General features: G+C 39.4%; 1 protein-coding gene across 1 annotated transcript; it reads left to right on the top strand.

The window, feature by feature from the left end:
- Window positions 1–2,371: 2,371 nt before the first annotated feature.
- On the top strand, window positions 2,372–11,166 carry KCNJ8 (potassium inwardly rectifying channel subfamily J member 8). The gene is made up of 3 exons (XM_049882617.1): window positions 2,372–2,810; window positions 3,678–4,116; window positions 9,337–11,166. Exons 2-3 carry the CDS (start codon window positions 3,743–3,745, stop codon window positions 10,235–10,237), a joined length of 1,275 nt encoding a protein of 424 aa, XP_049738574.1. The 5' UTR covers window positions 2,372–2,810; window positions 3,678–3,742; the 3' UTR covers window positions 10,238–11,166.
- Window positions 11,167–23,853: the final 12,687 nt, after the last annotated feature.

Below are 23,853 nucleotides of genomic sequence, written 5' to 3'. Positions count from 1 at the left end.
CGTTCCCTTTCTAATGAATGTAATGGTTTCTGGTGTTCCCCCCTGCCAATCATTTTGGAGCTCCAAGAGACTCAGAAGTTTAACTTTCAAATCCATCCTACTCTCTGCTTCAGGATCAATCTTCCTGAAAAAAAAAAAAAAAACCCAAACCATACCTGTTGCCATCAAGTCGATTCTGACTCATAGTGACCCTACAGGACAGAGTAGAACTGCCCCCATAGAGTTTCCAAGGAGCGCCTGGTGGATTGAAACTGCCAACATTTTGGCTAGCAGCCTTAGCACTTAACCACTTCATCACCGGGGTTTCCAATTCTCCAACAGGTGGTCCTTTTTGTGTAGCTCTCTGATCAAAATCTTTCCTACCATCTTCAGAAGGCTTACCACTTCCTACTGAAGACAGTCCAGACTCCTTTGATGAGCATTTTCTATGACTTTCTATGCATTTTTTTCAAGACTCCAACATGCTTCCTCAAGCCTTATATTTTCCATTTATTGATTCAAAAATATTTTTTGAACACCTCTGTAATTCAAGCTCTGTTAGAGGCTTAGGATACAAAGGTGAACAGCTCACAACTCTGCCCTTTAGCAGTTCTCAGTTCTGTGAAGGGGAAAGACAAGTATATGAACAACCCGGAGGCTCTAGGTGGTGAAAATGGTTAACTGCACTCTGCTGCTAACTGAAAGGTTGGAGGTTCGAGTCCACGCAAACACACCTTGGAAGAAAGGCATGGTGATCTACTTCCAAAAAATCAGCCATTGAAAACCCTATGGATCATATTCTACTCTGGCCCACGTGCGGTTGCCATAAGTCAGAATCACTCGCTGGCAACTGGTACGAATAATCACTACGTGGTGAGAGAGAGGCTGCCCAGGGGACATTGGAATTAAGAGCCCCATCCTGCTATCTCGCTGACTTTGCTTCATCAGTGCTGATTAAATTAGTTTCTGTTACGAAAACATGGCTCACTGTTGCCAGTACTCCATGTCTTTCTTCAGGCTGTTCCTGCTCTGTGGAATGTCTTTTTTTCCATTTTTGTGCAGGCCCCAAATATATTAGGTCTTTCAAAGACTAGATCAGATGTCAAATAATCCAGGAAGCTCTCCTTAGTTCCCTAGTCTTTATCTCTTGTTTATTTCCTTTCCCTTTCTAATCACATTGTTATTTATATTAGAGTTTATCAATGTTTTATCTCTCTTATTATGCTTGTCTAACCTCTTAAGAGCAGCAACTGTGATTTATATATTTATATATTCCTAGATACATGAACCTAAAAAAATGTGATAACTTTCACAAAATAGATGTTCAGTGAATGTTCCCTGAGCTAAAATAATAGACAATAAATTGTATACCAAACTCAATTGTAATATAGAACAATGATTGGACCGACTATTCAAATTGGTCCCCACAGACTTGTTATAAAACTAACTGCATAAGTTATCACATAGATTAACATCAGTAGAGAGGAGAGCTGCCACTAACAGACTAGACCCCAGGCTTGAAGGGGTTAAGCAAATCTATCCACAAAGAGGAAAAACGTTCCTTTGCCTTCATTAAAGACTAATTTTAGGTCTTTTAGTAATTAGATGAACACATTGTTTATTCTCCATACACTTTCGGCCTCGAGTCTTGGAAAATACATAAAATTTCCAAGAATTAAAGTTTCCATTAACACAAGTGCCAAAATCACAAGGCTTGACCTGTGGGAGAGAAAGCACATTTGTCTTTGCTGGCTCCTTCTCAAAAAGCTATAGAAGGATATTTACCGTATAACCTTCCTTGTGCGTAATTGCTGTTTTATCATTCAGACCATCTAGACAAGACTGAGAAGCTGCAACATTTTAGAAAACAAAGAATTACTGAGCAATGACCGTTTGCGTGCTAAAGCGTTGACAATTGTCCCTGTTTGGGGTAAAATTTCTTCACTGGAACAGACTGGGAATATTTTGCTATTTTGTTTTGGTTTGTTTTCTGTGTGCGTGTTACTGAAAACTGGCTTCGGCTGCTGAAGCAGTAATTTCCGATAGTGGGTTTCAGAACATCTTCCACCTGTATGTCACGACTACAGGGAAATTTAATGTACATCAATGCGTGTACACGCAGCTTGAACACCTCCGAAGAATATTTTCTGACCTCTCTATTTGGTTTTATTCAATCTGAAACAACCCAGTTGTCTGTCCAGGTTACAAAAAATAAATAAATAATAAAATACGGAATAAATTCTCCTTACGTCAGTGAACTTGGACTCAAAAAGTTCTCTCCCCAAGCAGGGAGCCTTTTAAAGATGTGTGTGTCAGCCGGCGGCAGGGGGTCGCAGCTACTGGGAAAAGAGCTGGCTCTGCGGGTCCCGCCCTCCCCCAGGGTCGCCCCTCCCCCTGGCCGGCTCCCTACCTCCCCAGGACGCGCCTTTTGCCTCCTCCCTGCACGCCCCAACCTCGGGCACTGCGGCGGCCTCAGAGGCCTGGCGCAAGTCAAAGCCAAAACCGGGAGGCCGATTTGTGGAACAACGTCCCCAAGCTCCTCTCCCCCCAAGCCCCTCCTTCGCCCACTGTATCTGCCAAGAGAGTCAAGCTGAGCAGGGGGAGGGGAAGATCTACACCCATCCCCCTCCCCCCAGCCCTCGGGGCAGTTAGATTCAATTACACCTTTTACTATTTTATCTCTTCTCTTTAGACCACTCGGCCCCCGGATCTGTCCTTTCGCCTTTCGCGGCCCCTGCTCCCGCGCGCCGGGATGGGAGAGCAAGGGACCTGCCGGCGGTCGGCCGGCGTGTGTGTGAAGGTCCAGCCGCCGCGCCCGCTGCCCGGAGTCTGTAAGTTTCAATGCTCCTCCGGGAGAGGGGAGGGTGAGGCTTTCCACATTCCCGCAAATGATTTAAAATGCAAAACACAGCATAGGTTTGCAGTGTTGGATGGATTTTTCAAACATTCTACTATGTGTCTGCAGCTTGTAGGCTCTTGTGGGTGTGATCCCTTCGTTGTAAAGAAGTTTTCAAGTTATAATATTAGGAGTTTCATGGGATACTTTTTTGTCTTTTTTTTTTTTATGCAACTCAGACTTCCTTCAGATTTAAAATAATTATTCATAACGTTCAAGTTACATAGCACATCGTTTATTATTTTGTCAGATTACACTAAACATGTTATTTACACTGCGCAAGAGTCCACGGCCTTTTCTTTGCCTACTTCTAAAAATAACGGAGAGAGAATTTCCCTTCAGTACTTTTAATATTGCTGTATCATCTGAATGCTTTAATAAATAGATCCTACTGCACTCTGGCCTTAAATTTTCATCCTTGACACTTCGAGCTGGTATCCTTGCCCTAATCTACAGATGTGGTTAACTCAGAGAATTATCACTGAGCCTGCTGTTTACATGAAAGCTCCTGGTTTTGTTTAACTACGGCTACATGTGTGGAAAATGAAAAGGAAAATTAAATCAGTTTACCGATTCAGACTAAGTAACAATTTCTCTGGGATCCCAGAACTCAAGCAAAAGCCAGACCCGTGTTTAGATTAATTAAGTCACACTTTTAGCTTTGCATGCCACCTTGTATGTATAGATATGCCCCTGAATACAAGACTGAAGAAGTGAGGAAATGATTTTATACCTCTGTCTATAAAAACGTCTATATTATTATTATTGTATCATTATTTTAATTATCGTTTCCCTTGTGCAGGAGGACGGGTCTTGGAAGGAGGCAGGTCAGAGGCAGGTGGATAGGCTGGCTATGGTGGCAGGACGATGTTGGCCAGAAAGAGCATCATCCCCGAAGAGTATGTGCTGGCGCGCATCGCCGCGGAGAACCTGCGGAAGCCGCGCATCCGAGACCGACTCCCCAAAGCCCGCTTCATCGCCAAGAGCGGGGCCTGCAACCTGGCTCACAAGAACATTCGCGAGCAAGGACGCTTCCTTCAGGACATCTTTACCACCTTGGTGGACCTGAAATGGCGCCACACGCTGGTCATCTTTACCATGTCTTTCCTCTGCAGCTGGCTGCTCTTCGCCATCATGTGGTGGCTGGTGGCCTTTGCCCATGGGGACATCTATGCTTACATGGAGAAAAGTGGAATGGAGAAAAGTGGTTTGGAGTCCACTGTGTGTGTGACTAATGTCAGGTAAGAATGCAGTAGGACTGCACGTAGCATAGTCAAAATATTATATTGCCTTTCTTCTATCACTCTCTTATTGAAAGTGAAATAAAAGGTTTGCTTTAGAAACAAACAAAACAAATAGTAAGAATAATCTAAGATGTTATAAATCTTTTAAAATGCAGCATTATGGCTAATGAGTCTCAAAGTGTGGAACTTCAAGCCCTTGGATTTGAAAATTTTACACCAGTTACTTAAAAATTGTTGTGGTTCAAAAAAATTACACAGAGCACTTACACACACACACGACCTACACGTTTAGTTTTCAGCATAAAAAACTGCTGTCTATAATTCCAATGTCTACAAATAAATATTTCTGATCAACAAAAATTATTATGCAGATGCTGGTAATATTTTTCCCTGGTGTCTCTTATCCATTACATTTTCAGAAATAGTGAGAAAAAGGAGATGGCACTGGTCGGACAGGGTCCTAGATTAAAAATCTACTAAAAATGAAATAAATATAAAGGATATAAACCCTGCTTTATTATGATTATCTTAACAGCTAATTCCTTGCACTGGATTCTGAAATTAAAAGTTATGTTAAGATTCAGAACTAGAAAAAAAAATTTTTTAATGGAAATTGGTCCAAAATTTTCATGGAAGGGATAATATAGAAGTGAGTTGATGTTGGACTCTTTCTTTCAAAGACTTAACAGAAAAAGGAGGGAACAGTTCTTAAACTACTTTACGTTTGCTTTTTCTCTTACTAGTATTTCAAAGACAGGTAAACTGAATTTGTTTCCAGTGAATCTCTTTTCATATTTTAAGATGATCTAAGAATATTTGGCTGGAGTGATCTGTATCTTAATTTATTTTGTTGGAATACTGAAAAAGATAATTTATATCTATTGCAAAAACATTTACTCTGAAGCAAAACAATAGTAATAATAATGGAAAAATTTCCAGGACATTTTCTGAATTATGTGCCAAATTCACATAGTGCACAAAGAAAAGAAACTTGAACAAGAACCATACTGCCAGGAAACTGTAAAGAATGAATGCTTTACTGACCGTGGAATCTTATAAAGCTAGCATACCGCTGCAAGAACCAGAAACCCAGGCTATGACCTTGTCCATGCTCCCATTTCCTAAGTAACTGCAGTGCCAGCATCCCATAGAGGAAAGCAACATTTGTATGTAGAGAGAGGACACCACAGATTTCAGGAGGAGAGAATACCAGATTGACTTGATCAACTTACTGCCTTTACCATTGAGTAAATATTATTTTCTTTTCAACACAAACTTTTGTTTCAAAGGAAAATGTAGGTGATCATCCCAACATCAGTTACCAAGAAAACCATTAAAATACTGTACGAAACAGGTATTTGAAGGTCAAATATCATTTTCTATAATATTTCTCTTTAGGATACTTACTGACACTGGGATTGGTGAATCATTTTCATATCAAGAGAAATTGTTGGTAAATATGCAGTAAACTTATTGCCGTCAAGTCAAATCCAACTTGTAGACACCTAAGAGGACAGAGTAGAACTGCCCCATAAGGTTTTCAAAGAACAGCTGGTAGATTCGAACTGCCGACCTTTTTGGTTAGCAACTGAGCTCTTAACCACCAGGGCTCCAAATATGCAGTAGCCACTCTGTAAAAAGAGATAAAAGAAACTAAAAAGATAATCGTTGAAGATAAATGACAGATTTTATTCACAAGACAAATATATTGCCTTTTTCCTTGAAAATGAAGTCATTAAGCAGTTTATTAAATACGTAAGAATAATATTCTTCCAATAATTTTTTAAAAGAACTTTAGAGTGTCTTCTGGTTATTAAAAGCCATTAGCTCTTATTTTTCAAATAAGATGTGACCTGAAGCATGTTTATTCAATCCCCAGATGCACTCCTGCTTATGTGAACATTAACTATGATAAATGCTGAAAATAAATAGCACAGCAATTTTAGCATTTTAAATTGCAGCTCCTTCCTACAAAAAAATTATTTGCTACCTTTAAAACAAAACAAAACAAAAACTCACCGCCATTGAGTAGATTCTGACTCACAGCAACCCTATAGGACAGAATAGAACTACCCCATAGGGTTTCCAAGGAGCACTTGGTAGATTCAAACTCCTGGCCTTTTTGGTTAGCAGCTGAGCTCTTAACCACTTCTCCACCAGGTCCCCTTGCTCTCTTTAAAGTTGTTCTATTCAGGTCCCCTTGCTCTCTTTAAAGTTGTTCTATTCTTACTGATTTTATTTCAATATTGTGGTACTATTGATACTTCAGAAACCCTGGTGGTGTAGTGTTTAAGAGTTAGGGCAGTTAACCAAAAGTTTGGCAGTTTTAATCCACCAGGTGCTTCTTGGAAATTCTATGGGGCAATTCTACTCTGTCCTATAGAGTCACTATGAGTTGGAATCGACTAGAAGGTAACCGGTTTGATTTGGTTTGGTTTATTGATACTTTGGAGCCCCGGTGGCACACTGGTTAGGAGCTTGGCTGCTAACCAAAAGGTCAGCAGTTTGAATCCACCAGCCACCCTTGGAAACCCTATGGGGCAGCTCTACTTTGTCCTGTAGGGTCTCTATGAGTCAGAATCGACTGGATGGCACCTAACAACAACATTGATACTTTAATCTCAACATACAGTTTAATCACAAGAAACCTTACCAAAAAAAAGTCACCAAAAATATAGAAACAGAAAAGTCTCTGTGCCCTCCCAAAAGGAATTTAAAATATGGCTAAAAATGATTCGTTAAATTTCCTTTCCTAAATTCAATGTCCCGCCACTTCATCAAGAGAAACAACTTTTTAAAGTAGATACTCACCAACATTTCCAAACAACATTCTACACTCTCGTTTTACAGTGGCTATCTTTCCCCTGAGTGTAGGTGACTCTCAGAGTCAGAAAGTAAAGCAGCATTGTTTCCCCTCTCTCATTATGATTCAGCCTCACTCTCTGTACCAGAACAAAAGAAGAGCTAAACACTTTCATCTGTTGGCATTGCTTAGTATGATACTCACCAACTGCCGTTGAGTCAATTCCGACTCATAGCGACCCTGTAGGACAGAATAGAACTGCCCCATAGGGCTTCCAGGGCTATAAATATTTACAGAACCAGATTGCCACATCTTTGTCCCAAAGAGCGGCTGGTGGGTTCGAACTTCTGAACTTTCAGTTCTCAGCTGAGTGCTTTAACCACTGCGCCACCAGGGCTCCTTTTAGAAATCAGTGTGTCTGTGCCCTTCCTCTGGAGTCCGTTCCTATTCTTTGCCATAGTTTTGCACCATGTGGCATACCTTGTTTTAAATAGCTAGTGCAAGTAGCAAGTAATGTGGTTTCCTATAAATCCTTAATTCAAGAAAGAAAGAGAAAAGGCAACTTTCACACTCCACTTAAAGGCTAATCAAAACAGTCATTTATGCCTGCTCCCTTACCCCCTCCTGGCATCCCAGCAAGGTGCGTTGTGTATATTAAGTATTCAAATGTTTTAAAATTTTGCTCACTCATTGTGTGTGACATTAAGGAATGCTGTCATTTGATGAAACTTTGACAGATGGCCTATGCATAGCTTGTCTTAGAGAAGTTTGAAATTGTGGTTTGGGGAGGAAGGCAGGACTAATATTGTTTCTATTAAGAAGCTGTGGCAGTGTTTGGAATGTAGGAAGTGAACAAATGAATGATAAGGATAATGAAAATGCCACTCAAAAGGGTGGGGTGGGGTGAGACTGAATCAGAATCACCTGAGAGCTTTCCAAAGAGTCTTACCCAGTTCCAACCTTGACCCTACCAAGCCAGTGTCTGCACTGAGATGTGGAGGAGGTGTGCGTTCTAATAAAGCTCCCCAAGGAAATTCTGACACTTATTGGCCTTTCCCATTTCCACTTTCAGAGCACTTGGCCAGAATTCAGAAGATTCAAGTTCTTATTCAAGATATGATGCTGACATTGACGTAGACATTTGCCAATCTCTGCCTCAGATTCTTCCTTTAGTAACTTCAGTAACCGTTAGATCACATAGAAGACACATTAGATAAGAAAACACCTTTCTTTCCTAATGGCAAGATATTCCTTATTATTAAAAATACTAGTACTTTTGAATGATGGGTTTTGTGCCACTTTGTAGCACTGTGCCTTGTCTGTATGAAGTACACAGTATTAGTAAATGAACCTGATGTTAAAGGTTATAAATAGTGAATAGCTCACTCACTGTTCTACTTTCAATATGACTCCGTCAAACACAAATATTCAAGAGTAAGTGCTTGTTAAAAATATTGTTTGGTAAAGTCTCTATGTTACGAACTGTGCCTTGTCTGTATAAAGTATACAATAAGTATTAGCAAATGAACATGATTTTAAAAGTACAAAGAGTTAAAAGCTCATGCATTGTTCTACTTTCAATATGACTCGAGTTACTTAAACACAAATATTCAAGAGTAAAATCAAACCAAAACCAAACCCGTTGCCGTCGAGTTGATTCCAACTCCTAGTGACCCTATAGGACAGAGTAGAACTGCCCCATAGAGTTTCCAAGTAGCGCCTGGCGGATTCGAACTGCTGACCATTTAGTTAGCAGCTGTAGCTCTTAACCACTATGCCACCAGGGTTTACATTTAAGAGTAAAAAAACCAAACCAAAGCCGTTGCCATCGAATCAATACTGACTCATAGCGACCCTATAGGACAGAGTAGAGCTTCTTCCTTGGGTTTCAAAGGAGAACCTGGTGGATTTGAACCACCAACCTTTTGGTTAGCAGCCATAGCTCTTAACCATTACACCACCAGGGTTTCCACCATTCAAGAGTAAGTGCTTGTTAAAAATATTGTTCGGTAAGTCTCTATGGTACGGACTTTAATTTAGATTAACAAATAATTTTCAATCTGATGATGTGTCAGTTCTTCATGAAATAGACATTGTTTACTTTGTGAAACTGTCTACCAGGAAGATGCTTATTATTTTATCATATTAATGCTTTTGCACAAGGAGGCTGATCATTTAATGACCTAGAAAACACTAACAGAATTGTATCCTAGACAGCTGGAGATAGTGTGCATACAGAAACAACGACAACAAAAAGAGCTTGTGCTTAGAGTTGGGCATCTGGCAAGTCGACTAGTATTTCCAAAAGCATTTGATGACTTTTGAGGGAAGAAAGTGAAAAATTCAGCTCGATATGCTATTTATTACTCAGAATTTGATCTAATGGCATTGTTTTCTGATACCATTCCTTGCAGATCTTTCACCTCTGCTTTTCTCTTCTCCATTGAGGTTCAAGTGACAATTGGATTTGGAGGGAGAATGATGACAGAGGAATGCCCTCTGGCCATCACAGTTTTGATTCTCCAGAACATTGTAGGTTTAATCATCAATGCAGTTATGTTGGGCTGCATTTTCATGAAAACAGCTCAGGCTCACAGAAGGGCGGAGACTTTGATTTTCAGCCGCCATGCTGTGATTGCCGTCCGAAATGGCAAGCTGTGCTTCATGTTCCGAGTGGGTGACCTAAGGAAAAGCATGATCATTAGCGCCTCAGTACGCATCCAGGTGGTCAGGAAAACAACCACACCTGAAGGGGAGGTGGTGCCCATTCACCAACTGGACATTCCTGTCGATAATCCTATTGAGAGTAATAACATTTTTCTGGTGGCCCCTTTGATCATCTCTCATGTGATTGACAAACGTAGCCCCCTGTATGATATCTCAGCAACTGACCTCGTCAACCAAGACCTGGAGGTCATAGTCATTCTGGAAGGAGTGGTCGAAACTACTGGCATTACAACACAAGCACGAACCTCCTACATCGCTGAGGAAATCCAATGGGGCCACCGCTTTGTGTCTATTGTGACCGAGGAGGAAGGTGTGTATTCTGTGGATTACTCCAAATTTGGCAACACTGTCAAAGTAGCTGCTCCACGGTGTAGTGCCCGAGAGCTGGATGAGAAGCCTTCCATCCTTATTCAGACCCTCCAGAAGAGTGAGCTGTCCCATCAAAATTCTCTGAGGAAGCGCAATTCCATGCGAAGGAACAATTCCATGAGAAGGAACAACTCCATCCGAAGGAACAACTCTTCCCTCATTGTACCAAAAGTGCAATTTATGACTCCAGAGGGAAATCAGAACACGTCGGAATCATGACAGCAAGACAAACCCGAGACAGCCTTTTATTGAATTTTGAAGGCTCATTTCGGGCACTCTCAGACTGAACCAGAACTGAAACAAAAATTTGTGTTTCTACATTTTAATGCACTAAATAATATTCATATTCAGAGAACAGGACTTTTTATATCAATAAACAATTACACTAAAGGTGAAGGAATCATGCCTCGTATATATAGTATTTGCAGTGGTATGCTTACATTACATATAGGATAATATATTTCTCTTTTATCTCAATTAGAAACATAAGAATTACATTAATATTAATAGAAAAGTTGGCAAAGTAATGATTTTGTTTGAAATGTTTAATTGAACCACAGATCTCTGTGTTCTATTGTTCACTCTGGAAATGCAAGTAGAATAGGAGAAAAAAAACAAAATCATGTTATTAACACCTTTGGTATATCAACCAGTATGCTGCCTTCTCCTTCCTCCATGGTCCTGCACCTAAGAGAGCTATGTGGTAAGAAGCAAGACGCAAAAACTGCTTAGTGCTACCTGCTTCTGAGCAGACTCTGTTCATTCACTTAGCCCTTTATAACGACCCCCCAGAGGTTTCCTGGTCCTCGTCATGGCAGCCATGTGGGCAGAATTGGGCAAGGAGTCTTTGGAGACTGAACAGGGCTTGGAGAGAAGGTAAGAACTTTCTAGCCTTACTTAGGACTGGATTTCCAAAAGTGACAATAACTTCCTCCAGCTTTGCGCTTCTTAAGAGTTTCCATGGGGAATTACTGTATTGAATATTTTATTAAAATATTTTATTTGTATTCACTGTAGTTCTGTGATTTCTCTTTCACAAAATCAACTCTAGCTAAAGATCAAGAAAAACATTTTTAGAGGCATGTGGAAGACATGACTCACAACTCAAAGCGATAACACACAAGCCTCCGAGATCCCTCTCTCTGAGCTCTGTTGCTCCAAGAGAACTACAGTTTTTGTTGTTTTGATGTAACATTATTCCAGGTTTTAAACTGCCCTCTTGGCTTTTCTGTGGGAGCCTGATGGATCATGAACATCCTGTAACATTTTTTCCTTTGAATTTCCCATCTCCCATCCTAAAAACCACATTTCCTCCCTCAGTAACATCTGATTTGGGGCCTGGCATATATAGGTTTAGGTCCCTGGGTAGCTCAAATGGTTTGCACTTAGCTACTAACCTAAAAGTTGGTGGCTCAAACCCACCCAGCCGCATTGCAGAAGAAAGACCTAGTGATCTGCGTCTGTAAAGATTACAGCCCAAAACTGCTATGGAGTAGCTCTACTCTGCAACCTACGGGGTTGCCATGAGTTGGAATCAATGGCAATGGATTTTTTTTTTTTTTTTTTTGGTCTTTTTGGCCTTTTAAAAATATATATAGATTTAGCATTATCTCAATTGTTAAGATGAGATTTTTTAGCAAATCTTGATTTCATCATCCTTACCAAACAAAACCAAACCCATTGCCATCAAGTCAATTCTGACTCACAGCAACCCAATAGGACAGAGAACTGCCGCATAGGTTTTTCAAGGAGAGACTGGTGGATTAAAAAAAAAAATTTTTTTTTTATTCAAGGAGAGATGGCGTCTTAGTTATCTAGTGCTGCTAAGACAGAAATACCACAAATGGGTGACTTTAACAAATAGAAATTTATTTTCTCACAGTTTTGGAGACTAGAAGTCCGAATTCAAGGTGCCAGCTCTAGGGGACGGCTTTCCCTCTGTGCCTGCTCTGGGAGAAGGTCCTTGTCTCTTCAGCTTCTGTTCCTTGGCTCCTTGGTGATCTTCCCGTGTTGTGTCAACTGTCTTCTGCCATCTCTACTTGCTTACTTGCTTGTTTAAATCTTTTATATCTCAAAAGAGATTGATTTAAGACACATCCTACGCTAATACTTTCATTAACAGAACAAAACCCATTCCCAAATGGGATTATAACCACAGGTATTAGGATCAACAATACCTATTTTGGGGGGACAAAATACAATTCATAACAGGGGGAGACTTAGAAGTAGTGAACTATGGTTTTATTCTCACATTTCACATAGCTGAACTTCAGGAAGCTGAGTTCTTGGAAAGTCTTTTACATAGATTTTTTTTTTTTTTTAATTTTCATTTCAGTTGTGAGCATCGAAATAGGCAGGTGATCATGAGTATGTCCAAATCTTACCTTAAACAAAAGACTCGTGATTCTAACCAGATGGATGGGAATTGTTTATCAGGTTACTGAGAGATGGTTATTGCTGAGAAAGTTCTAACCACTCCTTTCAACTCCATATTCATACATCAAGCAGGTACTTGCGGCTCCACTGGGATGTATAATAAGCATTTGAAATGTATCTAAAACCAAATACTTCATTTCCACTCACAAAACCTGTTTCTCTCCTCCCCTGAAGTCTTTCTTCTAATCACTAAGTCAAAACCTAGGAGTCATAATTGACACCCATCTTTCTCTGCTCTTTGATTCCATCCATCAGAAAAATCTGCTAGCTCTGCCTTCAATATATGTTCCAATTCTCTCCAACTCCATCACTATCTCCATAGTCCACACAGGACTGCTCATCACCAAGTACACATGGATGCAGCGATACCAGTCAGAATATGGAACCACTTCTGTATAGGTTGGCAAAGAAAAATCTTTCTTAAGGAAACTTACACAAGAGTGAGCATGGAGGCGGATAACAGCTTTCGAAGTAGTTCTGACACAGATGATGGTATCCTTGCCCCCATAGCAGTCAAGCAGATCCAGAAGGCAGCTGGCACAGCAGCAATGGGAACATATGCAGTGCCTGCCGGCAGCTAACTAGCAGCCTACCCTTTGTGAAGATGGAATAGGTTATGGAGCAGGCAATGTTGATGGGACATAGTGAGGGTGAGATGCAGGATTTCTGAGTCCAGGTGATACAAAAAGCCCTGGCACCCAAAGGAAAAGCTAGCTATAAAGCATGGGCAGGTCCCCCAGCCACCTTCCAGCTGCAATAAAGTGCTGGGTGCCAAGAACCTAATAGCCACTAATTTAATAGGGAAGTTAATGGAAGAGTTCAATGGAGTTTCCTATGTCAAGTTATGGCTCAGATAAAACCAAAAAAACCCAAACCCGTTGCCATCGAGTCGATTCCGATTCATAGGGATCCTACAGAACAAAACAGAAATGCCCCATAGGGTTTCCAAGGAGAAGCTGGTAGATTCGAACTGGTGACCTTTTGGTTAACAGCTGAGTCAAGTTCTTAATCCCTGAGACAGGGACATAATTTAGCTAGTGGCAAGCACATCAAACAAAAGCTTACATCAACAGTTTCTAAAAATTAGCAAACATTTTAGAGATTATTAAAATTATATAAGCTTTTCAAAAATTTTTCTATTGTGATTTAAGAGAAAGTTTACAAATCAAGTCAGTCGCTCATACAAAAATTTGTACACACCTGGCTATATACTCCTAGTTGCTCTCCCCAAAAAGAGACAGCACACTCTTTCCCTCCAGTCTTTATTTTTCTGTCCATTCGGCCAGCTTGTGACCCCCCCTGCCCTCTAATCGCTCCTCCAGACAGGAGCTCCCCACATAGTATCATGTGTCTACTTGACCCAGGAAAGTCACCCTTCACCATTATCTTTTTCTATCGGATAGTCCAGTCCAATCCCTGTCTCAAGAGTTGGCTTTGAGAATGGTTCCTGTCTTGGACTAACAGAAGGTCTGGGGACCACGACCACCGGGGTCCTTCTAGTCTCATTCAGACCATTAAGTCTGGTCTTTTTATGAGAATTTGAGGTCTGCATCCCACTGCTTTCCTGCTCCCGCAGGGGTTCTCTGTTGTGTTCCCGGTCAGGGCAGTCGTCGGTTGTAGCTGGGCACCATCTAGTTCTTCTGGTCTCAGGCTGATGTAGTTTCTGGTTTATGAGGCCCTTTATGTCTCTTGGGTTCATAATTACCTTGTGTCTTCGGTATTTTTCATTCTCCTTTGCTTCAGGTGGGTTGAGAACAATTGATGCATCTTAGATGGCTGCTTGATAGCAATTAAGACCCCAGACGCCACTCTTCAAAGTGGGATGAGGATGTTTTCTTAATAGATTTTATTATGCAAACTGATCTAGATGTCACTTGAAACCATGGTCTCCAAATCCCACTCCTGCTTTGCTGGCCTTTGAAGCATTCAGTTTATTCAGGAAACTTCTTTGCTTTTGGTTTAGCCCAATTGTGCTGACCTCTCCTATATTGTGTGCTGTCTTACCCTTCACCTAAAATAGTTCTTATCTACTATCTAGTTAGTGAAAACCCCTCTCCCTCCCTACCCCAACTCATACCATCAAAGAATATTTCCTTCTCTGTTTAAACCATTTCTCGAGTTCTTATAATAGTGGTCTTATACAATATTTGTCCTTTTGCAACTGACTAATTTCACTCAGCATAATGCCTTCCAGATTCCTGCATGTTATGAAAATGTTTCACGGATTCATCATTGTTCTTTATCGATGCGTAGTATTCCATTGTGTGAATATACTGTAATTTATTTATCCATTCATCTGTTGATGGGCACCTTGGTTGCTTCCATCTTTTTACTATTGTAAACAGTGTTGCAATGAACATAGGTGTGTATATATCCGTTCGTGTAAAGGCTCTTATTTAGCTAGGAGTGGGATTGCTGGAAGATATGGTAGTTCTATTTCTAGTTTTTTAAGGATGCGCCAAATCGATTTCCAAAGTGGTTGTACCATTTTACATTCCCACCTGCAGTGTATAAGTGTTCCAGTCTCTCCACAACCTCTCCAACATTTATTATTTTGTGTTTTTTTGGATTAATGCCAGCCTTGTTGCAGTGAGATGGAATATCATTGTAGATTTGATTTGCGTTTCTCTAATGGCCAATGTTTGTGAGCATTTCCTCATGTATCTGTTAGCTACCTGAATGTCTTCTTTAGTGAAGTGCCTGTTCATATCTTTTGCCCGTTTTTTAATTGGGTTATTTGTCTTTTTGTAGTTGAGTTTTTGCAGTATCATGTAGATTTCAGAGATCAGGCACTGATCGGAAATGTCATAGCTAAAAGCTTTTCCCTAGTCTGTAGGTAATCCTTTTACTCTTTTGGTGAAGTCTTTGGATGAGCATGGGTGTTTGATTTTTAGGAGCTCTCAGTTATCTAGTTTCTCTTCTGCATTGCTAGTAGTGTTTAGTATACTGTTTATGCCATGTATTAGGGCTCCTAGCATTGTCCCTATTTTTTCTTCCATGATCTTTATCATTTTAGATTTTATATTTAGGTCTTTGATCCATTTTGAGTTAGTTTTTGTGCATGGTGTGAGGTATGGGCCTTGTTCCATTTTTTTGCAGATGTATATCCAGTTATGCCATCCCCGTTTGTTACAGAGACTGTCTTTTCCCCATTTACCTGGCCTTTGTCAAATATCAGCTGCTCATATGTGGATGGATTTATGTCTGGATTCTCAATTCTGTTCCATTGGTCTATGTATCTGTTTTTGCACCAGTACCAGGCTGTTCTGACTACTGTGGCAGTATAATAGGTTCTAAAATCAGGTAGAGCGAGGCCTCCCACTTTGTTCTTCTTTTTCAGTAATGCTTTACTTATCTGGGGCCTCTTTCCCTTCCATGTGAAGTCGGTGCTTTGTTTCTCCATCTCATTAAAAAATGTCATTGGAATTTGGATCAGAATTACATTTACATTGTATCTATAGATGGCTTTTACTAGAACAGATATTTTTACAGTGTTAAGTCTTCTTATCCATAAGCAAGGTATGTTTTTGCATTTACGTTGGTCCCTTTCGGTTTCTTGCAGTAGTGTCTTGTAGTTTTCTTTGTATAGGTCTTTTACATGTCTGGTAAGATTTATTTCTAAGTATTTTATCTTCTTGTGGGCTACTGCAAATGGTATTGATTTGGTGATTTCCTCTGCAATGTTCTTTTTATTGGTGTAGAGGAATCTAACTGATTTTTGTATGTTTATTTTCTATGCTCATACTCTGCTGAACTCTTCTACTAGTTTCAGTATTCTTGAGGATTCTTTAGGGTTTTCTGTGTATAAGATTGTATCATCTGCAAGTAGAGATACTTTTACTTCTTCCTTACCAATCTGAATGCCCTTTATTTCCTTATCTAGCTTAATTGCTCTGGCTAGGACCTCCAGTACAACAATGAATAAGAGCGGTGATAAAGGGCATCCTTGTCTGGTTCCCGATCTCAAGGGGAATGCTTTCAGAGTCTCTCCATTTAGGATGATGTTGGCTGTTGGCTTTGTATAAATGCCCTTTATTATGTTGAGGAATTTTCCTTCTATCCCTGTTTTGCTGAGAGTTTTTGTCATGAATGGGTGTTGAACTTTGTCAAATGCCTTTTCTGCATCAATTGATAAGATCATGTGGTTCTTGTTTTTTGTTTTATTTATATGATGGATTACATTAATAGTTTTTCTAATGTTGAACCATCCCTGCATACCTGGTATGAATCCCACTTGGTAATGTGAGTTATTTTTTTGACATGTCGTTGAATTCTATTGGCTAGGATTTTGTTGAGGATTTTTGCGTCTAAGTTCATGAGGGATATAGGTCTGTAATTTTTTTTGTGTGTGTGTGTGGTGTCTTTACGTGGTTTTGATATCAGAGATATGCTGGCTTCATAGAATGAGTTTGGGAGTATTCCGTCCTTTTCTATGCTGTGAAATACCTTTAGTAGTAGTGGTGTTAACTCTTCTCTGAAAGTTTGGTAGAACTCTGTAGTGAAGCTGTCCGGGCCAGGGCATTTTTTTGGTTGGGAGTTTTTAATTACCTTTTCAATCTTTTCTTTTGTTATACGTTTATTTAGTTGTTCTACCTCTGTTTGTGTTAGTTTAGTAGGTAGTGTGTTTCTAGAAATTCATCCATTTCTTCTAGGTTTTCAAATTTGTTAGGGTACACTTTTTTGTAGTAATCTGATATGATTCTTTTCATTTCAGTTGGGTCTCTTGTAATATCGCCCATCTCATTTCTTATTCAGGTTATTTGCTTCCTCTCCTGTTTTTCTTTTGTCAGTTTGGTCAATGATTTATCAATTTTGTTAATTTTTTCAAAGAACCAGCTTTTGGTCTTGTTAACTCTTTCAATGGTTTTTCCTTTCTCTATTTCATTTAATTCTGCTATAATTTTTATTATTTGCTTTCTTCTGGTGCCTGAGGGTTTCTTTTGTTGCTCTCTTTCTATTTGTTCAAGTTGTATGGATATTTCTTTTATTTTGGCCCTTTCTTCTTTTTGGAGGTGTGCATTTATTGATATAAATTGAGCACTGCTTTCACTGTGTCCCAGAGGTTCTGATAGGAAGTGTTTTCATTCTCATTGGATTCTATGAATTCCTTTATTCCATCCTTCATGTCTTCTAGAACCCAGTCATTTTTCAGCAGGGTAATGTTTAGCTTCCAAGTGTTTGATTTCTTTTCCCTGCTTTTTCTGTTATTGATTTCTACTTTTATGGTCTAATGGTTAGAGAATATGCTTTGTAATATTTCAATGTTTTGGATTCTGCTAAGGCTTGCTTTATGACCTAATGTGTGTGGTCTATTCTAGAGAATGTTCCATGTGCATTGGAAAAGAAAGTATTTTTGGCTGCTGTTGGATGGAGTGTTCTGTATATGTCTATGAGGTCAAGTTGGTTGATTGTGGCAGTTAGATCTTCTATGTCTTTACTGAACTTTTTTCCAGATATTCTGTCCTTCACCAAAAGTGGTGTGCTGAAGTCTCCTACTGTAATTGTGGAGCTGTCTATCTCACTTTTCAATGGTGTTAGAGTTTGTTTCTTGTATCCTACAGCCCTGTCATTGGGTGCATAAATATTTAATATGGTTATATCCTCCTGGTATATTGTCCCTTTAATCATTATATAGTGTCCTTCCTTATCCTTTGTGGTGGATTTAACTTTAAAGTCTATTTTGTCAGAAATTGATATTGCCACTTCTGGTCTTTTTTGATTGTTGCTTGCTTGATAATTTTTTTTCCATCTTTTGAGTTTTAGTTTGTGTCTCTAAGTCTAAGGTAGGTCTCTTGTAGGCAGCATGTAGATGGATCGTGGTTTTTTTTTTATCCATTCTGCCACTTTCTGTCTCTTTATTAGTGCATTTAGTACATTTACATGCCACATAATTACGGATAGGTATGAATTTAGTGCTGTCATTTTGATGTCTTTTTTGTGTGTATTGTCGACAGTTTCTTTTTCCTGCTTAATTTTTTGTGCTGAGTAGTTTATCTTTATATATTGACTTTTCCTCTTATTTGTTGTTGGTTTTGTTTCTGCTGAGTCTCTATTTTTTTCTTTTCTTGTATTTTATTTTGATGAGTGGAATTGTTAGTCTCCTTTGTGATTACCTTAATTTTTACCCAAATTTTTCTAAGTTTAAAACTAATTTTTATTTCTTTATATCGCCTTGTCTTCCTCTCCATATGAATATCTAGGACTACATTTCTTAGTCCTTCTTTGTTGTTTTAATGTTGTCTTCTTTTACCTAATGACATTGCTGTTTCCCTGTTTTTAATCTTGATTTAATTTTGTGATTTCCCTATATGGGTTCACACCTGATTGCTCTGTCCAGTGTTCTAGTCTTGGGTTGATATCTGATATTATTGATTTTCTAGCCAGAGAACTCTCTTTAGTATTTCTTGTAGTTTTGGTTTTTACAAATTCCCCAAACTTTTGTTTATCTGGAAATGCCCTAATTTTGCCTGTCATATTTGACAGACAGTTTGCTGGATGTATGATTCTTAGCTGGCAGTTTTTTTTCTTCTATGCTTTAAATAAGTCATCCCATTGCCTTCTTGCCTGAATGGTTTCTGCTGAGTAGTCTGAGTTTATTCTTATTGACTCTCATTTGTAGGTGACTTTTCATTTAACCCTAGCTGCTCTTAAAATTCTCTCTTTATCTTTGGTTTTGGTAAGTTTGATTATAATATGTCTTGGTGACTTTCTTTTAATATCTACCTTATGTGGAATTCGATGACAGATAGATATCTTGGATAGATACCTTCTTATCTTTCATGATGTCAGGGAAGTTTTCTGCTAACAAATCTTCAATAGTTCTCTCTGTATTTTTTGTTATCCCTCCCTGTTCTCATACTCCAATCACTAGTAGGTTATTTCTCTTGATAGAGTCCCACATGATTCTTAGAATTTCTTCATTTTTTAAAAATTCTTTTATCTGGTTTTCCTTCAAATATGTTAGTGCCAAGTGCTTTATCTTCAGTCTCACCAATTCTGCCTTCCACTTGCTCAATTCTGCTCCTCTCTCTTTTTATTGACTTGTCTACTTCTGTAATTTTATTGTTAATTTTCTGAATTTCTGATTGCTGTTTATGGATTCTTGCAGCTTATTAAATTTTTCATTATGTTCTTGAATAACCTTTTTAGTTTCTTCAACTTTTTTATCTGTTGTTCCTGGGCTTATTCTGTGTATTGCCTGATCTGCTTCCTGATCTCATTCCTGATGTCTTGAAAATCTGTATATTAATCTTTCGTGTTCTGCATCTGGTAATTCCAGGAAGCGACCTTCATCCAGAAGATCTCTTGATTCTTTTTTTTGAGAGCTTGTTGAAGTGATCGTGGTTTGCTTCTTTATGTGATTTGATATTGACTGTTGTCTCTGAGCCATCTGTAAGTTATTGTATTAGTTTATTTTGTTTGCTTACTATATCCTACTTTCTTGCTTTGTTTTGTTTTGATATGCCCATATAGGTTGCTTGAGTGAGCTAGCTTGATTATTTTCACCTTTGAAGCTCTAATGTCCTGTCACCAGGTGGCTACAGCTGTTATCAGGTATATCAGCCAAGGAGTCCATTCACTTTTCTTGTATGGATTTAGCTCAGGTGTCCAGGTAATTGGTCATCAAGTGTGTGGTATAGGCTCTGTCATACAGTCTTAGAGGGGCAGGGATGATTGGTATAGGTACCAGTATGTTGTTGCAACAGGGGGTCACACTCCAAACAAGGCAGGGGCTGAGAATTGTCCCTCAAGTGTCTGTGAGGGAAGTGTGCCACTGTTCCCTACAGTGCATAGGTGAGTCGGTTCTACAGATGGATCATGGGCACCCAATGCTTTTGGTTGTCAGGACTGAGAGGTACCACTTATCCTGGGACCCCTGTCACAGGTGGCTGGGTGATGTGAGAGGAGCCACCAGTCCTTAGGCCCTGATATGGGTAGTTGAGGACCCTGTTTAATAAGCAAAGCAGCATCAAACATCAAACACCCACCTCTCCACCACACAGCTGAAACAGTTGCAGTCTGCCAACAAGGCTACTCTCCTGAAATAGGCCCACACAGGTCCATGCAGGGGGGAAAGGTATTCAAAGTCCATGGACCGTTTATGCCTGGACAGGAGCTGCTTCTGTCCTGAGTTCCCCAGGTTAGTGAAGCTGGGAGATTATCTTTTCCCCCAGTTGTGAATTTATTCCTTCCCCAAGGCCAGGAGAATAGCTCAGAACACTCAGCAGGACATATCTCAGGCCCAGAGAAATCGACAGCCACTGAAACCAGCTTGGAGGCTGGGGGTGTGGTAAAATATACACAAGTGCTTAACTTTTGCCTAGAGTACCGTTCTTCTCTGGTTCCGGAGGTGTGAGTAGGATGTGTGGCTGGCTGTTTCTCCCAGATGAAACTGTGGCCGAATGCTACCACCAGCCCACTGCAGTCATTCCTGGGAATGGTGCCCGAGGGTTCCCAGAGATTCAGGTCTGGCAACTCCTCTCCGCTTCTGAACCATCTCTCCCTCCACCTGCCTCTCAGTTGGTTTTCTAACTTTGTCTTTGATGTTCAGGGCTCCTAGCTTGTCATAAATATAATAGTTTCACTTGTTTTTTCAGGTCTTTGTTGTAAAAGGGATCACCGGAAGCATCTGACTACTCTCCCATCTTGGCCCTGCCTCCTATGATGAGCTGTTTTTGCTAAAATATATTTCACTGAGTAAGTAGTTTCAGGAATTTTATATATATATATATATATATGATAACCATTGCTGTTGAGTTGATTCTGATGATAGTGACCCTACGAGACAGAGTAGAACTGCCCCATATGGTTTCCAAGGAGCAGCTGGTGGATTCCAACTGCTTACCTTTTGTTTAGCAGCTGAGCTCTTAAGCACTGTGCCATTGGGGCTACAGGAATTATATAGTTTATTTAGAAAATTATTTATATACATATGCACATATGTATATATATATACATATAATTTTTTTACTTATATATTGAATTTAAGGATTATTTTCTGTTAAAATTCACCCTAGTCTATGCTTCCACCATAGTCTTCACACAGCAGCCATGATATCCTTTTAAACCGTAAAACAGATTACATCATGCCTCTGCCCCAAGCCTTCTTACGGAATTCCATTTTTCTCAAAATGAAAACCTAAGTCCTTAACAAGATCCGTAAGATGTTACATTCATTGTCCCTCATCCCCTGAAACATTCCCACTTTATACCACATTGACCTGGGTGTTCTTTGAAATGACACAGATACTCCTGCATCATGGATTTGCTTCTGTCCAGAGCATTTTCCCCAGAAAGCCTTATGAGTCTCTCTTGTCATTATTTAGGTCTCTGCTTAGATACCCTCTCATGAGATAGTACGGTATAGTGGTTAAGAAAATAGACTCTGCAGCCAGGCTGCTTGGGTTTAACTTCTTTGTACCTCAGTCTCCCCATATATAAAATTATATACAAAATTAGTTTCCCCGTATATAAAATGATGATAGTACCTACTTCATAAGTTTGTTGTGAAGATTAAATGAGTTAATGTATATAAAGAACTTAGAAGAGCTGAATTATTTTTCTCAGGACAAAAGCTTGCAATAAATGACTGCCTTGAAATAAGTTGGATTCTTAATAATGACTAATTCACTGCATTAAATTTGTTCTCTAAGACAGAGATTAAAGGCCATTGCAGCATGAGACTGATTCTTCAAAATCTCATCAGCAGAGACCTTATATCTGCCCACTCCCCATTGCTTTTCATGATTCTTTGACATCTGCCACTTGCTTTTTTCCAAATAATGAGCTGTCATGTGTAAAGGCAAGCATATTGAATACAGAGGTTTCTGGTTTCATATGTCAACCAACTATTTATTCATTCAGCATATATATTGAATATCTACCATGTCTGAACGTTGACCATCTGGCAAAAATAACTAAGTGCATTTCTTTTCTCTAAACCAAAACCCTGTTCCCATCGAGTCAATTCCTACTCATAGCAACCCTATAGGACAGAGTAGAACTACCCCATAGAGTTTCCAAGGAGTGCCTGGTGGATTCAAACCACCGATCTTATGGTTAGCAGCTATAGCTCTTAACAACTATGCCACCAGGGTTTCCCTTTTCTCTAAGGAGGAGCATAAATTGATAGGTGCTGATTGTGTTCCCAAGCAACCTCAGATGGGAAATATAGGGTGAGAAAAACTGAATTAGAAGCCATAATTACAGAAGAAATACTCCCATTCCAGAATCAAAACCAAAATCTACCCCTCATTACTGAGGAGCCATGGGAAGATAGCAAAAGACTGAGCACTGTTACTTCTCTAGTTTTGGTGTTGGCTGAATGGGAAAATGGAACACCGTTAGTCTTTAAAGCTATCAGCTTTCTGCTTTACCTTTATCTAACACCACAGTTTTATTCTACAATTCCTCATCATTTGCCCTTTGGTTTATGATTTTCTCTTAGTAAAAATTCTGTTGGCCCTGGCCACAGAAACTTGTAAATATGTCTAGCCAAGTGTTCTGACACTTAAGTGTGTTTCAGAACCAACAGTGCCCCAGTGGCTTAAGGAAATGACCTTAGTTCCCAAAGAAAGCTCAACTCCCAGAGAGGAAGTTAGACACTTAGGGAACTTGGGGCCACATTTTTCCCTCCAGTAGTTGGAATCATTTTCAGTTGTTGTTTAATGATTTGGCGTTCATGGAGCAAAAAGTCACCTCTTTAATAATAAATCAGTTGTAGATAAAGAAGAAAGAATGAAAAGATATCTACATCTCCTGGGGCTCCCACCCCCAATTTTTGTTATTTTCAGCGTGTGGAAGGTAGAGTCAGAACCAAAATTGTGTCTCCAAGGACCAACGCATTACTAACCATAACAAATCTACAGGCTGTTTAAGAGGAAACTCAAGGGCCATGCTCTTCCCATGATCTTTATGCATAATTCTCATCCATAGTGATGGGAATTTCCCCACAGACTGAGGGAAGGATGTGACTCTAACTACACCCCTTGATAATTTGCTCCACAAATGTAAGCTTAAGTCCATAAAAACCTTAATCAGCTTTTAACTTCAGATCAAAATATCACATCGGAGCCTGATTTCGTTTTAGATTATTTACATCCTCATTAGTACTCTTTTTCAGTCATCCCAGTTCCCATGAAGATTTTCTTGGCTGTACCAGATGGTAGCCCTCACCCACTCCAATACTCTCAAGAATAATTTAAATGAAATTATTATTTTAATTACTTAAAAAAGAAAACAAAAAAAAAATTAAGTCCGGATTTCCACATGCTATTGGATTATTTTAGTGTTTATTAAATAAATACTGAAAAAGTGGAGGATAAAATAAGTATCTGTAAAGTTAAAATATACTTTTCACTGAAAATTTACAGATTAACAGATTTTTTTTTTAAGGCTTC

Source organism: Elephas maximus, chromosome 4, assembly GCF_024166365.1.
Source record: "Elephas maximus indicus isolate mEleMax1 chromosome 4, mEleMax1 primary haplotype, whole genome shotgun sequence".
NCBI classification, from domain to species: Eukaryota; Metazoa; Chordata; class Mammalia; order Proboscidea; family Elephantidae; genus Elephas; species Elephas maximus.
The sequence above is the reverse complement of the archived record's forward strand: the minus strand, read 5'-3'. Positions and strand labels throughout refer to the sequence as shown.